Source organism: Eptatretus burgeri, chromosome 15 (assembly GCF_056783735.1).
Source record: "Eptatretus burgeri isolate ZD-2024b chromosome 15, Ebu_testis_v1, whole genome shotgun sequence".
Classification (NCBI taxonomy): domain Eukaryota; kingdom Metazoa; phylum Chordata; class Myxini; order Myxiniformes; family Myxinidae; genus Eptatretus; species Eptatretus burgeri.
In genome coordinates this window covers 52,713,598-52,730,202 of record NC_140975.1, presented here as the reverse complement: position 1 = coordinate 52,730,202, position 16,605 = coordinate 52,713,598, and the positions used below count along the sequence as shown (strand labels likewise).

At 44.6% G+C, this 16,605-nt stretch overlaps 2 protein-coding genes across 5 annotated transcripts in view; one reads left to right on the top strand and one right to left on the bottom strand.

Annotated features, from left to right (window-relative positions):
• Nucleotides 1-16,605, bottom strand: part of PREPL (prolyl endopeptidase like) — a 38,096-nt gene that overhangs the window by 3,195 nt on the left and 18,296 nt on the right. For 3 of the 4 annotated variants that reach the window (XM_085855933.1, XM_085855935.1, XM_085855936.1), the window contains 10 exons: nucleotides 13,247-13,489; nucleotides 12,803-12,938; nucleotides 12,469-12,691; nucleotides 11,641-11,850; nucleotides 11,227-11,457; nucleotides 10,969-11,147; nucleotides 10,665-10,881; nucleotides 10,441-10,587; nucleotides 4,796-4,922; nucleotides 122-207 (listed from right to left, as the gene is read on the bottom strand). In XM_085855933.1, coding sequence (XP_085712059.1) covers nucleotides 122-207; nucleotides 4,796-4,922; nucleotides 10,441-10,587; nucleotides 10,665-10,881; nucleotides 10,969-11,147; nucleotides 11,227-11,457; nucleotides 11,641-11,850; nucleotides 12,469-12,691; nucleotides 12,803-12,938; nucleotides 13,247-13,489 — 1,799 coding nt within the window. The remainder of the gene's footprint in view (nucleotides 1-121; nucleotides 208-4,795; nucleotides 4,923-10,440; nucleotides 10,588-10,664; nucleotides 10,882-10,968; nucleotides 11,148-11,226; nucleotides 11,458-11,640; nucleotides 11,851-12,468; nucleotides 12,692-12,802; nucleotides 12,939-13,246; nucleotides 13,490-16,605) is intronic. The other variant, XM_085855934.1, reaches the window with a different exon arrangement.
• The window catches only part of ABCC10 (ATP binding cassette subfamily C member 10), a 71,265-nt gene continuing 66,388 nt past the window's right edge, over nucleotides 11,729-16,605 (top strand). Inside the window, exon 1 of the mRNA XM_085855925.1 lies at nucleotides 11,729-11,858. The gene's annotated coding sequence lies outside the window, so the exon portion shown is untranslated. The remainder of the gene's footprint in view (nucleotides 11,859-16,605) is intronic.

The following is a 16,605-nucleotide window of genomic DNA, read 5'->3' as shown; positions in this document are numbered from 1 at the left end:
CTGTACCCACATGGAAGGAAAAAACATCGTTTTAATCTCCTGCACCTCTTGCAGAGAAGCAACTCAACATGCCTGCTTTTATACATTAACTCACGAAAAAGCAATGTTTGTCGAGCCTTACCTGTGTCAAATATTGCTCTTCATCGACTGGTCCGCAATGGCCTCCCGACTGAACATCCACTATTACAGAAGAGAAATCTGACTGTCCTGTAAAAGGATGGTACGAGATTTTTCATCAATGATAGTGTACCGTATGTGGAACGTTGGTGCTGCTGAAGCAGTCTCATTATTATGCTTGGTTTGCCATTGCATTCTCCATTGGCAACCAGCACAGTGATTTCTCCACGTGCGAGGTTCAAAGCAAATGGGACACGGTCTACGATTGAGGAACTACTTGATTTCAATAGAATTTTACATTTTGAACGCTAGAACCCGAACCTGCAGTTTAGCAGGAATTTGGCAAAGTACAGAATCTTGTCCTCAACATCCATGCACAGTAGTAAGGTAATTTTTGTTTTTAGTCTGCGTGTCTGGCAGGCAGGCAGACAAAATTTCAAATCATTCCAAACAGGAAACTGTTTTGAAAGACGTCAAAGGACACATACAACGGGCACGAATAACTAATGTAATGTGTTAAAGAAGGTGGTGGAAAAAGATGCTGAATCAAGGGCGGTAAACGAGATTTTTTTTTCGTTGCGGCTTTTAAAACCTTTTTATTTTATTTAAATTTAATTATATATTTGAACACGAGAACACAAATTGCCTTGGCATGTCCTGAAACCTCCAGGGTAGCAAGCAGTATGTACTTGCACAAAAACGTATTACGCTATCTCGACCAATCAAATTTTCCGCTTGCTCTTCCACCGTTGGGGAATATTGAGATCCAGACAAAATAGTGGTTCGTAGGAAACAGATCATGCTCAGAAACACAAAGCAAGAGTTGAAAAGACCCTTCCCATGTAATTTTTCTCAAGACCCCATGGGGTAAGGTGTTCTATGAACCCTCAAGTTTATAATTTGTTCAGGGTGCTGGCAATAATTTACCTCTGCAAGAAATAAAACCACAAATTTCCAGTGGTGGCAGACATTGCTGCATCGCCCTTGAATGTAAAAACGTGTGTGATGTTTATAGCGAGGTTTGGATTCGTCCCCAAGTGCAAGGCGAATGCGCACACCTCAAGGCTATCCTGTTAGCCCCATAAATGGCAAATACAGTGGCTTCTGAGTGACGACACTGGAGAGTGTCGGTTGAAATCTAAAGGCCTGTTATGGATTTGAATTACGAGCTTCAGAAAGCACACGACATGATGTGCTTGGATTCCTCTGGGAGTCGATTTTCTTTTGTCATCGCACCTGAGGCCGAAACGTAAGAGATGCCTCCGTAAAAATTAAAAATTCTTTCATCAACCGTAAGTGCATCATGAAAGTGTTTAGCATTCAACTAAATGAATCTGCATGAAAGAATAACTGAATAACACCCCAGTTTTCCTGAAAAACGGCATGTTATTGATGATGAAAATATGGAAACCTCAGTGTTGGTTGTTGCTACTGATAATTCGGTCTTTGTCTATTTGAGTCTCTCCTGATTCCAATGTCGTATTTGATCTAGTACTCTAATTGGTGTCAGGCCAACCACTACACGAGTTGTGGTTCCCAGAGGGAGGCATTAAGTGTTTAGTCTTGGTGTCCATGGTATCCCACTTTGTGAAGAACAAGCCCAATTTTGTTTTTTCATTGGGCTTGGCTGGGATTCGAACCCCGGACCTCTCGCACCCAGACTGAAAATCATAACCCGAAACCACCAATCCATATTTGTTTGAACAATGGCCTTTACCATTCAATTATGACCTCTAGCAAAGAAAAAAAAAATTTCCATTTACTGATGCTATTTCATTGGAAAAATAATACTGTTACGGTTGTGGAAATTCACATTACACTATAAAGGGCCCTCAGGTGAGATATCTCTGTAAGTACATGTGTTGTTAGCCCAAACCCGTTGTATAGAGGGAATTTATGTGATCCATCCGGGCTGCGACGCTTTGAGTTAGCCATTTTTCTGTTCTATCTTTTATTTCAAACAAACAGCATCTCAACAACCACACCATCCCCACCACAACCATGCCACCTCCACCATCTACGCTACCACATCTTTGCCACTCCCCATTCAATAGGCCCCATGCGGTTACGATCTCCACGGAGGAACAAACAAAAACTAACAATGATGCTCGGGGGCTTTTCCCACCTGTTTCTCCCGTTTAAATTTTCCGCCCTCGGTGTGGTGGAAGTGCGATCCGAGCCGGGGGTCAAAGGTGGGGGCCTCTTTTTGGGGGAATAATTCTCAGGTCCTGAGCCAAAAACTGACCCCCGGCCCCCGCACGGGGCGGGGTGGAGGGAGAGCGAGAGGGCACGCCCCCCTGCGCGAGGCTTCTCCAAGAAGCTCGAAGGGAGGCGGGGCCGAAAATGGGGCGGAGCGAAGGGCTGAGCCCCTCGCTACAAAAGGCGGACAGCACGGACCTTGGAGAGTTGAGATGGCTTTTCGAGGCTTCCTGTCTCCTAAAAGTTGAGTTGTTTTTCGAGGCTGCCCATCTCGTGAAAGTTGAGTTGGTTTTTTGAGGCTTCCCGTCTAAGAGAGAAGTTGTCTTCGAGGCTTCCTGTCTGCTTGTCTTGTCGGGGGAAGAGGTCCTGCGCTCGCGGCTTGGTGAGCGACCTGTGAACGGAGACACGGACGGGAGACGTGGCAGCGCCGGTTGAGAGGTGGACCTGCGCGTCCGGACGAGGAGTGCCGGAGAGGCTTCGCCGGCCACGAGAGAGGTCGGGGCCAGGCGCGACCCCGTTGACGGTCATGGGAGAGGGACTCACCAGCCACGAAAAGGGAAGTCGCGGCTTCTTTTCCTTTGCTTTTTGTGTAAATGCTTGTGGTGGCGCCGTCCGTCAAGTAGTGTTGTTTTAAGTGTTGCCGTGTGTCGGTCTTAGTCGGTTGTGGCTCTGCAGTTGCTTCTATTGTTTTAACTGTTTGATGTGCATTTTTCTTTTGCTGTATATATGTGCCTTCTGTGTGAAATAAATGTGCATTGTGTGAACTTGTTCCCCGTTTCGCTGCGTCCTTTCCTTTGTTTGAATCTCCATCTTGCATCACGTAAGGGGTTCGTAGTGGGTTTAAAACGCCCGGCAATTAATCGGAACCGTCAAGGCCGACGATAACACCACTCGGTTATCACTGTAGCACGGAACGGACCGCTTAAGCAGTTCGTGTCCGGAGTCGGCCTGTGGCGTGGTACAATCGCCCGGTCGACCACTCGCGCAGGTACTTAGGTAGGTCGAATTTGGTGAGCAACCCTATCCTGCGCGGGTGGGCAATTGGCACGATCGTGGTGAAGTTAAATCCCCACCCGTGACTAGCTCCCGGCGTTGTTCCGAGAGGGTCATGACTGAATTGTCCGTTCCGGTGGGCGAGGCGGCCGCCATTCGAGTCGAGCAGCCGATCGCACGCCGGCGGGCGCGAATTCGCAACAATACGTTTGTTTTCATCATGAGATAGAATTTCAAGTGCTACTAATTGGCTCATATTACGAGTTGGCTGCACTGGGAACCATCATTGATCTCCAATCGCAGCTCGTTATCGGTGAAAACCTGGCTGACTCAACGATTTCAAGGTGGCACAATGGCCTGCCCCACTTAGTCTGGTCTTGAGGTGATGTTGGTCCACTCATCATGGACTCTTATTCCCTTCCCTTATTACAAGAAGTCATTCTGAATGACTGGTTACTCCTGTATTTACAACTTTAAAATAAACCAATGTCACCCGCAAGGTGACCCGTATCTTGCCAAAAGGTGACCACGTGTGACTTCTTTAAGGTCACACTGAGGTGGTCAGAGCTGCTATCCACCAGGAGCGACTCCTTGAGGAATATCTGCCTACGAGAGATTCCGATGAGAATCGTTCTACAGAGTAACCATGAAAAATATGTTTGCCTCATAACGTCACCAAATGACGTCATAATGTCTCAAGCTTGACATATCTAGAAAGCACTCAGAGGTGTTCAATTTGAGGTACTACACGATATGGTTCCTAAAACTTGAAAATTTGACCTTGGGGTCAAATATGTTTGACCTCAGGCGCTAACCATGAAGGTCAAGGACAATCTCCACCAAAAACTAATCAGCTGAGCGCCACACCATATACTACATTCCCATAAAGTTTGGAGACGATTAGATTAAAATTACTCAAAAAATAAGGGTTTCGTCGACTCCCCTGATTTGCGACAAAGTGACCTTGACCTTCAAAATTTTATGCGCTGAAAGGGACCTCTATAGGCCTCTGATATGTGAAGTTATAAAAATTTCCAATGAGAACTGTGTTCTGCAGAGTGATTTATACGTGATTTCAGACAAAAAAAAAAACGTATGAAGACAAAAAAAAAAAACATATGAAGCCAATCGCCACCAAAAATTAATCAGCTGAGCGCCAGACCATGAACTATATTCCCATGAAGTTTGAAGACAATCCGATCAAAATTACTCAAAATATAAGGGTTTCGTCGACTCCCCTGATTTGCGACAAAGTGACCTTAACCTTTGACCTTGACCTTCAAAATTTTGTGTGCTGAAAGGGACCTCTATAGGCCTCTGATATGCGAAGTTACAAAAATTTCCAATGATAACTGTGCTCTGCAGAATTTTTTATACGTGATTACAGACAAACAAAAATAAATAAATAAATAAATACAAGCTGACTAACATATCTTACAAAAACTTCGTTTTGGCAAGATAATAAAAAGGTTGTTCATCACATTACCTGCACCATCAGCTCCACGTCCATGTTCTGAATTTGCATCCCGTAGTTCCATCGCATAGCGCAGGGTACCTTCCAGGGGCACGTGCTCATCATCCCGATTGCAAGCGATGTAGGTCGATGGGTAGTGCTGTTTGTGAGATCACCCGAGTACAACAGGAGAATTACGACCATTGAGACCATCTCCAGCTCAAGGTATCATTAGCATACACCAGCAGAGTACCCACTGTCTAGGTGGGTAGAGTTCGTGCATCACTAGCTGAAATAGGTGTAGTCTGTTTTTCAAGAAGATTATAGATGTTTTTGTGGTGTGCCTCAAAGGTTTTATGTGGTCCAAAGTGTACGTTCCAATAGTACTTAGGGTCGCATCTCTAAGGGATGTAAAGGGTCAAAAGCTAAGTGGTCAAGGGTCCAAGCAGTTTATAGATATCTAACATGGCTAAAGGGTGTTCAGGTTTAAATTAAGTCAAGGGACTTAAAGGGGACCAACATGTTGAGACCACCTCAACGCTAATATATCCCTTGATGCACAACAAAATAGGAATGATGTCCTTTTCTGATTTGCGATTTATAAAGTTGGTAATTTTGCGATTAAGAGTCAATCATCTTCTTCGTACTGAGACGTGACGTCACACCGCCGTATCCCTACTGTCTACGGGTTACATCATGGTACGATTGAATTCAAAACGGCAAATAATTTTAGATTTTCCACAAATATGTTGAGTTGATGCATCCTTGGTTGTAGTAATACAACCGAGATGCTTTCATGCTACACCAATGGCCAAAAGACCCTGAGTGTGGGACACGGCACGAATATGACGGTGGGGCACAGCACGGCATGAACAGGACCAGGCACGAATGGCGTCCCGGGAAAGTATGAAACGGAACGATCCCGTAACATACAACCTGCGACAGAGGGACAAAGCATTCGTCACCGACTTTGTCGGCGGTGTCCGAGTATGCCTTGGCGGTGTCTGTGCTGTGTTTCTGCTGGAATAGTATAACTGATTTATCAATTAAAACAAAGTCCCTTATAAACTGTCAATTGAACGGAAAAACAAAACCTACCAATCTGTAGTGAACATGCTACCGGCAATTGCATCTTCACTATCACAGCCATTGTCACCATCTTCGTCTGAATCGCTTGCATCAGGCTGGAAGCGATACTGTTCCATAATTCTCCTGATAGCGTTTCCATTCCTAATATTTTCTCCAATAGTTTCTTCAAAATCCCATTGATCAGTTTCAACATGCTGATAACCTTCAGAGTTGCTGATGACTGTGGAATTGGCGTCGGAATCGAGCTTGAAATACACTTTCTCTATGTAAGCTGCTATTTTAAAAGAAGGTGGGTTCAAGATGTGACGTCATTGGTGAAAATTGACCCCTTTAGGCTTTTTTTGTGATTGGCCAATAAATTTCAAAAAAAATTTCCCCTTCAAATTAGACCATGATTAATGATGTTCAATAGTTTTTTGGAATATATATACTGTTGCGGTTGAGGAAATTTGCAAACCACCATTCAGGTCCCGTAGGTGAGATATCTCAAAGTACATGTGTAGTTAGCCCCCAAACCCGTTGTTTAGAGGGAATAAATGTGATTCATTCGGGCTGCGACGCTTTAAAATAGCCGTTTTTCTGTTCTATCTTTATTTTGAACCAACCACGTCTCAACCGCCATCACACAACAACCATCAACCACAACAACAATGCCAACAGCCACGATCTTTACCTTCACAACTCGCTCCCGCAAACATCATCACCGCCATTCCAAACAGCACCATGGCCATAAACCCTCCACCACCTTCACCTCTCCTCCTTCTACCGCCATTCCCGCACCACCTGTGAACACCGAGCGTCAGGCTGTCCTGGGCTCGTACAAGGTGCGCGCCGAACCGCGAGTGCAAAATGCGGCCTTTCCGAGGAGAAGTCGGATCAGGAATGCGACACGCCCACTTCTGATCCATCCAATCAGCAAGCGCGGGGCGGTTTGGCCCCGCCTCCAGGCGCGTAGGTGTAGAATCGAGATATGCAAATTCTCGGATCAGGGGAGACTCACGCCCCTTTTCCTCCGTTCAATGGGCGAGCGTGGCTCCACCCCCGAGCTCGTTCTGATCCAGAAATTTGCATATGGGTTCTCCTGCCGGCCTATAAAGCGCCGAGCGCAGGGCAAATTTGGGCAGTCTGTCAGGGTTCGGAGTCTGTCAGGGAGCTGCAGAGAGAGGGAGCTTGGAGCGCGGTCGAGTCGGTTTGAGCGCAGAGTCGGCCTTGGAAGGGCAAAGAGTTTTGGGGCAGAGTCGGGTTGGAGCGGGGAGTGGAGTCGGGAGGCGAGGGCGAACAGGTGGTTTGCGGCAGTCGGCTGAGGAGAATGGGGGAAGAGACCGAGTAGCTTGGGTCCGAGGCAAGGAAGACGGCGGTCGGCGACGAGCTCGCGGTGGAATCGCTCGTCGCGGGACCCAAGCAAGCCAGCTATCCTCTTTCCCCAGAGCATCAACAATTCCCCCCCCGCCCTTTTTTCCCCCCCGCGCTGAGATAGTGCGAAAAGGGGGCCCCATTCCCACCCTACTCCAAGCAGTGCCAACGAAACCCGCGAAGGAGCACGAAGTCGGGGCACCGCAGCGCCGCCACATTTGCGGCTCATCACAAAGACACGGGTAGGATCCACCCGGTCTCGCGGACCTGACCGCTCTTTCAGGTCCCGCGCAAATATTGGCCCACAGGCCCTGTCTGCCCCCTTGTCTTTGAGGGTGGCCCTTTTCTTTTGCTTTTGAGTAAATGTGTTGTTGGCGCCGTCTGTAAAGTAAAACTGTGTAAGTGTTGCCGTGTGCCCGCGTCGTCGGTTGTAGATCTGCATTGTTGTGTTTCTTTTGTAGCATTTGATATACAGTGGGGAGAACAAGTATTTGATACACTGCCGATTTTGCAGGTTTTCCCACTTACAAAGCACATAGAGGTCTGTAATTTTTATCATAGGTACACTTCAACGGTGAAAGACAGAATCTAAAACAAAAATCCTAAAAATCACATTGTATGATTTTTAAATAATTAATTTGCATTTTATTGCATGAAATAAGTATTTGATCATCTACCAACCAGTAAGAATTCAGGCTCTCACAGACATGTTAGTTTTGTCTTTAAGAAGCCCTCCCATTCTCCACTCATTACCTGTATTAACTGCACCTGTTTGAACTCGTTATCTGCATAAAAGACAGCTGTCCACACTCAATCAATCAGACTCCAACCTCTCCACAATGGGCAAGACCAGAGAGCTGTCTGAGGACATCAGGGACAAAATTGTATACTTGCATAAGGCTGGGATGGGCTGCAGGACAATAGGCAAGCAGCTTGGTGAGAAGGCAACAACTGTTGGCGTAATTATTAGAAAATGGAAGATGTTCAAGATAACAGTCAATCTCCCTCGGTCTGGGGCTCCATGCAAGATCTCACCTGGTGGAGCCTCAATGATCATGAGAAAGGTGAGGGATCAGCCCAGAACTACATGGCAGGACCTGGTCAATGACCTGAAGAGAGCTGGGACCACAGTATTAAAGAAAACCATAAGTAACACACGACGCCGTCATGGATTAAAATCCTGCAGCGCACGCAAGGTCCCTCTGCTCAAACCAGCGCATGTCCAGGCCTGTCTGAAGTTTGCCAATGACCATCTGGATGATCCAGAGGAGGAATGGGAGAAGGTCATGTGGTCTGATGAGACCAAAATAGAGCTTTTTGGTTTAAACTCCACTCGCCGTGTTTAGAGGATGATGAAGGATGAGTACAACCCCAAGAACACCATCCCAACTGTGAAGCATGGAGGTGGAAACATCATTCTTTGGGGATGCTTTTCTGCAAAGGAGACAGGACGACTGCACCGTATTGAGGGGAGGATGGATGGGGCCATGTATCGCAAGATATTGGCCAACAACCTCCTTCGCTCAACAAGAGCATTGAAGATGGGGCATGGCTGGGTCTTCCAGCATGACAACGACCCGAAACACACAGCCAGGGCAACTAAGGAGTGGCTCCGTAAGAAGCATCTCAAGGTCCTGGAGTGGCCTAGCCAGTCTCCAGACCTGAACCCAAGAGAAAATCTTTGGAGGGAGCTGAAAGTCTGTGTTGCCCAGCGACAGCTCTGAAACCTGAAGGATCTGGAGAAGATCTGTATGGAGGAGTGGGCCAAATCCCTGCTGTAGTCTGTGCAAACCTGGTTAAGAACTTCAGGAAACGTCTGATCTCTGTAATTGCAAACAAAGGTTTCTGTACCAAATATTAAGTTCTGTTTTTCTGATGTATCAAATACTTATTTCATGCAATAAAATGCAGATTAATTATTTAAAAATCATACAATGTGATTTTCAGGATTTTTGTTTTAGATTCCGTCTTTCACAGGAGAAGTGTACCTATGATGAAAATTACAGACCTCTACATGCTTTGTAAGTGGGAAAACCTGCAAAATCGGCAGTGTATCAAATACTTGTTCTCCCCACTGTATGTGCATTCTGTTTGGCTGTATAGGTGTGCTTTCTGTGTGCCGCGGAATAAATGTGCATCATGTTGAACTGTTTTCCCGTTTCGCTTCGTCTTTTCTTTAATTGAATCTCCATCTTGCTTCACGTAAAGGGTTGGTAGTGGGCTTAATACACCCGATAATTAATCGGAACCGTCGAGGCCGACGATAACACCGCTCGGTTATCCCGATAGTACGGAACGGGTCACTTAAGTGGCCCGTGCCCGGAGTCGACCTGCGGCGAGGTGCGATCGCCCGGTCTACCCATCGCGTGGGTACTTAGGTAGGTCGAATTTGGCGAACAATCCTATCCCACGTGGGGGGCCGATTGGCACGATCGTGGTGAGGCCGAAAGGCCCACCCGTGACTAGCTCCCGGCGTTAGTCCGAGAGGGTCATGACAGAATTGTCTGTCCGGTGGGCAACGTGCCGCGATTCGAGTTACGTGGCCGTTCGCACGCCGGCGGGCGCGAATTCGCAACAATATATATATATATATTTTTTTTTGCGTTTGGGTTCCCCTTTTCGGTCTAAAGGGTGAAGTGGTCAAAATGGTTTTAGATTTTAATAGGGTCTATTGGGTCAAAATGGCTTAACTAGGTCTATAGTCTTTTGGGGTCAAGGGGTCTAAAATGCTTAAAGGGTCTTCATAGGTCTAAGGGGTCTTAGTCTGAAGATTTAAAAGGTACATTCCAATAGTACATAATTAATAGACGTAATCATGGTTGGTGCACCTGACGGTCAAACAGTAAGTAATTAAGAGACATGTAGTTACGTGGGTTAGTGGCTGGACATATACTTGCTCCATTATATATATATATATATATATATATATGTATATATATATATATATATATATATATATATATATATATATATATATATATATATATATATATATATATATATATATATATATATATATATATATATATATATATATATATATATATATATTGCAAATTAAGCACTTTGAAACAAAGTACACAGTTGGAATACCTGTCCACAACAAGACAATATATGCACATGGTCTGGCCAAGATCATGGTAGAAGATGTATATGGTCAAGATATATGCACCATGATAAAATGACGATGGTATATAACACAAGATGTATGCATATGGTCTGGCCATTAGTATCACTTGAGGTCGCAAGTTGTGGAGTGGGCAGTAGATGCTGATGACTTCAGCTTTATCTTGATCAATGCATGCTCCGCTCCATTCATCTTGGTCTTGCACACCCCCTGCAGTTGGATGGAGCATCGGTTCCAGTACATTGAGGAAAGGGGCCTGAAAAGGTGAAAGGAAAAGAGTAATCAAAATAATTTAATTCAACATCATTTGTGTTTCTAGAGAATGAAACTTACTCTGAAGACCATGGCAGCCACAAGATTTGGTACTTGGTTAACCATGGATGCTGCTGTCACTGCCCCTGCACTTGCAGCCAGAAGTGCGGTCCACCTTGGTCGGCTCAGCCCGGCGGAATGTAACATTTGTAGGCAGGCAGCCAGGTCTTCGGCAGCTTTGACTCGACCAGCTCCACGCCCGGCCAACGCCCATGTCCGACCTCCTTCACCTCCACCCCTGGTGCAACAAATACATCGTGGCTTTTAAAATGTGGTGAAAAATCAGAGGGTGTGGTCAGAGGATGCAAAAGGAGGAGTTTCTCACCTGACGTGACAAAATGCGAGTCGCCAACCACTGTCCAACAACACCGACCACTCAGGCTTATAGGCGAGGCTCAACGGAATGCCGTAAGCTCCGTATACTGTGGCAAGCAGGGGGCGCTCGGATGGCAATTCCATCGCTCTTGGCTCCGTAATCAAAGTCATTGGAACGTTTGCACCATCCTGCAAAATAATCAAGTGAAGCTTCGAGAGTCTTGGAATTTGATGCTTTAGAAAGTGTGGAAATTTTGCGAAGGCAAACCATGCTTTGTGCGTTCAAACGATGCACAGTGTACTGCCCACTGCTTTTCGCTTCCTGATGCTTCCCCCTACGATCACCCGTCGAACGATGCATCGTGTGAAGCCGTCCACTTGTCAGGTCACAACGGAGCCGTGTGGGATGGCAGCAAGGTGAGGAAAGATCAAAGGTGAAGAATGAAGTCATGGGATCAGGGTTAGGTCCGGCTCTGATGTGGCATGCCCATTGTGGGAGCTGAATGGCAGATTCACAAAATCATGAAATGAAAATAATTTAGCTTCACCAAAAGAAGAAGACAGAAAGTTTAATAATTAATGGGAGTTGTCAATTTATAAATCATGTATATATTGATGAGGTCAGCATCAGGATTAATGTTACAGGAGAAAAATCACACTTAATAAAATGGCCATTGGGTACCTCCACAATGTGCACGTTTGCAGGGTCATTGTACGGGATTATCTCTAGTAACAGACCTCCCTTTCCAGGAGGCTCTTTTGGTGCTGCAGCCAAACAGGCCACACTTGCATCCTGAAAAAACTCCATGTCAAGCAGACGGAAGTGGTCACGGGGTCTCCACAGCTCCAGCCAGTCGTGACGGCCCAGAGAACCAGGCCCTGCACGCAGCATCTGTAGAGGTAAGGCCACACGACTATACAAATCGGGCGTCAAAAATACACCACAAATAATCATATGATTCACCATCAAAATAATCAGAATAGTTACAAATGGAATCAAATTAGTACCTACTCAAACCCAACCAAAGTTCAGACTTATTTAACAATGACCAAAAATGATCTTCACTAAGCCCAGCTTAAAGTGGCCAAGAATGGTTTGAAGATGGACTGTCCAAAAAGTATGACAAAAAATTTCATCAACATTCTTTCCGGAGTGTTGACTGATGGCACAGCTTCCCCAAGGACAAAAGGAAAAGTCAGCCATTGAAAGTGACCCTAATGTTTTATTAGCAAGAGTCTTAACGGGATGGTGCAGAGGTAGTGCACATAACCTTTGAACTGTCGAGTCTGCGTTCCAATCTCAGACCAGGTATGTATAAACTGTCGCATTGGTGTTTCACAAGCAGAAGGTTGCATCGCAAAGTGCGACACTCATGAGATGGACATGAAGCTAAGTGCTCCCATCTACTAGCATTAGCTTGCTTCGAGACAACAGCATACATTATTCTCACACCAAACATACTTCTGTGAATCTGGAGGAAGAGGAATCCAGTGAAAAGCTGAAACATACCCTATAACCTCCATCGGAGGCATCCGTTGCTAGCACGAAGAGGTGACCCTCAACGCTCTCAACGTGATATAGCAACCCGTGGCTTCTTGGTTCCATCAAGAGGGGGCCAATCGCTGTGCTTCTTTTGCTGCACTTGAACAGGTGAACTTCGGCTGCGTCACGTGAGATGCTGTTTAGGGTGACGTAACGACGGTCTCGTGTGTGGGCCAGTTCCAAGTGGAACCTTTAAAAATAAAATAAAAAAATTGTTGGGTGCTTAAGTGTGTAAACCATTGTTTCTGCTAAACAACAAATCCAAAATGGAAAGCCAAGCAAAGAAGGCCAACACCGAAACCTGTAATCGTGCTCTATGTAAACATTTTCCATGGACGGGTCCATCCCTGGCATCGCGCTCAGAACAAGGCGGAAGGTCTGCCGAGTGCTCAGTTTCTCGGACAGTGTGAAGAGCAGAACTCCTTCTGTGACCCACTCTGGCCATTCGGACAAGACAACCGAGTAAACAGCCACCCACTCCCTTCCCCCCACCACCACACCCTAAATGATGATGTGCTCAGAGATGCTGCAATGCATATTGAAACATAATTATCAGACTATAAATCTCTCTGAATAAAACTCACAAAGTTTACTCCACTGAGTCAAATAATTATTTAAACAATACAAGGTTATTGCAACACATGTGTGGAAAAGACAAGGGCATTTCGAAAAGCAATTTAAGAGTTATTTATTGAAATTTGATTAAAATTTACCGACAACTTAAAAACTAATGAAAATATCAGACCAAAAGATTGGACATTGTTCATGCTCCAAATTATCTGTGGTTGTAATCCGAGCCTCAGCAGTAAGCCTTTCGTGGTGCCATCAAAGCTTTCGATTACGAGTGCCAAGTGCTGCCCGCTCGAGGAGGGACGAATTCGCACAGGAACAAAAGGTTCGTTAAGGCGAAGCATGGAAAGGTCATGAAAATCAACGAGAAGTTCTGCTTTTGGGGAATCCAGGGCTTTGTACCATGGAATGAGCCGGTCTGGAAGGGAACAGGCAAGAGCTACTGTCAGGCAAAAATGCAACAAAAAGACTCGCTGTAAAGCTTGTCGACGAGGAAAATGATCAGAAGCATTCAACATATATATAAATATATGTATACATATATATTTATATCTATCTATAATTCCAGCAATGTGTGTGTGTGTGTGCATGTGTGTGTGCGTGTGTGTGTGTGTGTGTGTGTGTGTGTGTGTGTGTGTGTGACCGCTATTTCGAGACAACCACTGGTCAGATCTAATTGAAACTTGCCAGGTATATTGTTGGGGACCTGAGTATGTGCCTTTTCAAGGTTTGATATTAATCGGACAAGTGCTTCCCAAGTTATGGCCATGTATTTACCAAACTAATGATAGAACACGGTGCTGCGTAGGCGTGGCCGAAGGGGAAGAGATCCTCAGCCACGTTCCCATTACGGGTTACAACGTTCAGACTTCCGGATGGTGATGACTTACTGTATTCTAATAATTTCTCCATTTCTTATCCGCATTTATAGATGAACACAATGCCCCAATCCAGACGTCGTTTACGGGAGCGAAGGAACGGCCTGTGTAGTTGTTTGAAAGTTTTTTTTTGCACGTACGGCCACGCGAGAGCGAAGGAACGGCCTATGTGGTTGTTGTTTCTGGCACGCGGTTTGAAAATTTCTTTTATTATTTATTTCTTTACTTTGAGCCTGGTGTTGGCGCAGTGGTTAGGGCAGCGGCTTGGGATCCAAAAGGTCCTGAGTTCAAGCCCCGTTGGGCCACTGAATTAATACACCAGGGGGTTGACTCAGCCTGCCATCCTTCCGAGGTCGGCGAAATGAGTACCAGTGTACTGGGCCGGTGTATACCCCGGTTAAAATAGGTGTACCATATCCGTGTCGTAAGAGGCGACCAGGGTTGCGTCAGGAAGGGCATCCGGCGTAAAACATGTGCCAAATCACTGTGCGGATCATACGGATGATCCACTGTGGCGACCCCAAACGGGAGCAGCTGAAAGAAGAAGATTTATTTCTTTACTTTGCACATACGGCCACGCACGTACAGGCACGCGAGAGCAAGGAATGGCCTGTGTAGTTGTTGTTTCTGGCATGTGGTTTAAAGTTTTTTTTTTTTTTTTTTTTTTCCACATACGGCCACGCACGAGTATATATATATACATATATATATATACATATATATATATATATATATATATATATATATATACATATACATATATATATATATATACATATACATATATACATATACATATATATATATATATATATATATATATATATATATATATATATATATATATATATATATATATATATATATATATATATATATATATATATATATATATATATATATATATATATATATATATATATATATATATATATATATATATATATATATATATATATACATATACATATATATATTTATATACATATACATATATACATATACATATATATATATACATATATATATATATACATATATATATATACATATATATATATATACATATCTATACCAACAATGTGTGTGTGTGTGTGTGTGTCTCCTTCACAACTCCAAAAAAACCATGAAACCTAGCAGCCTGAAACTTTGCATGCATACCAAGAAAACTCCAAGGAAGTGCATGATTGAAAATTGGGTGTTTAGGTTAATTAAAACACCCCTTTGGAAGAAAATTAACGACCTTATTTAATTATATCCTTCATCAGGTGATCCTCAGCCACCTCGCTCTCTGGTGTCTTCAAGCGTTTCCTGAGTATCTTCGCTGGGGTCTGAAGTCGCCGTGTTTTTTGGCCCGCTAAACCATGCCTCAACTTGAAACAGGCCGCAATGATTTATTAACGATAGTTTTTTTTTCCCCTCCACTGTCCTCACTCACATTGAATGCCTGTTCATCACAGCTACGAATCATTGCATAAATCAGTTTTGTAAGTACGATCGTTTTCACATAAGGAGGTTTGAGCGATTTCATGCATAACACGATGCGATTTTCTACGATCTACTCTCACGGACTAATTAAAGTACATCATCGAAATATTATTTCGGTTTTGAGGTTCGGATTAAATAATGGTGAAATCTGATAATTTAAAGAAATAAACGAGTCTTATAACTTAGCTGGTATACCTATTTACTTTAAGCAAGCAAGGCTATGTTCCTGCCTCCACTTATACACAAGAAAATGTGAAATTTCCAAAGCATTGAACTTATCTTGTTCTACTGGTTGGAGAATTATATTGAGTGACCAAAAAAATTAGGAACGTGCCAAAATTAACCAGTTTCATTGAGCTACGTGATTTAATGCATTAACTGCTCGACCTCGCGCCAACCCCCAGAGGGACTGCCTATCCATAGCAGCTGCCAGATCTGTGTCTATATTTGTGGAGGTTTTGCGAGGTACTCTACAGGGAATCAAAGCAAAACTGGTAAAAAACAGACGTTTTAAAATGAAGTTGTTACGTTTGCGCGGACCCCAAACCGATGTGACACGTGCACAGACAAAAATGGCGGATTTTCTGCAAGGTTTATTTCAAGGGCGATTGAACTTTGCAATGTCTCCAGGGTTGTTCTGCATTAAGCAGCAACTCTTTTGTGGATAAAGTCATTTTATTTCATCAATTCATTTTTTTTTCATTAACTGCTGCTGCACGGTGAAGAGGGGGCTTCAAAGTTAAAGGGATCCTTCATGGTATGCAGCGAAAGCCTGGCTAACTGTTGCTTATCAACCATTCAATTGGAGTGCTTGCATGAGTGCTTAAGCCACTTGCCGAGTGCTCATTGTCGAGAGCGGTACCGCGCTACGTCATTCTGAGCGAATCATTCACTGACTGCGGATACTTTTGCCACGCCACGTCATTCAGAGCGAGTGGTTCGTGCTCAGTCACCCTGAGCGAGTTGTTCGTGCTCAGTCACCCTGAGCGAGTTGTTCGTGCTCCGTCACCCTGAGCGAGTTGTTCGTGCTCCGTCACCCTGAGCGAGTTGTTCGTGCTCCGTCACCCTGAGCGAGTGGTTCGTGCTCCGTCACCCTGAGCGAGTGGTTCGTGCTCCGTCACCCTGAGCGAGTGGTTCGTGCTCCGTCACCCTGAGCGAGTGGTTCGTG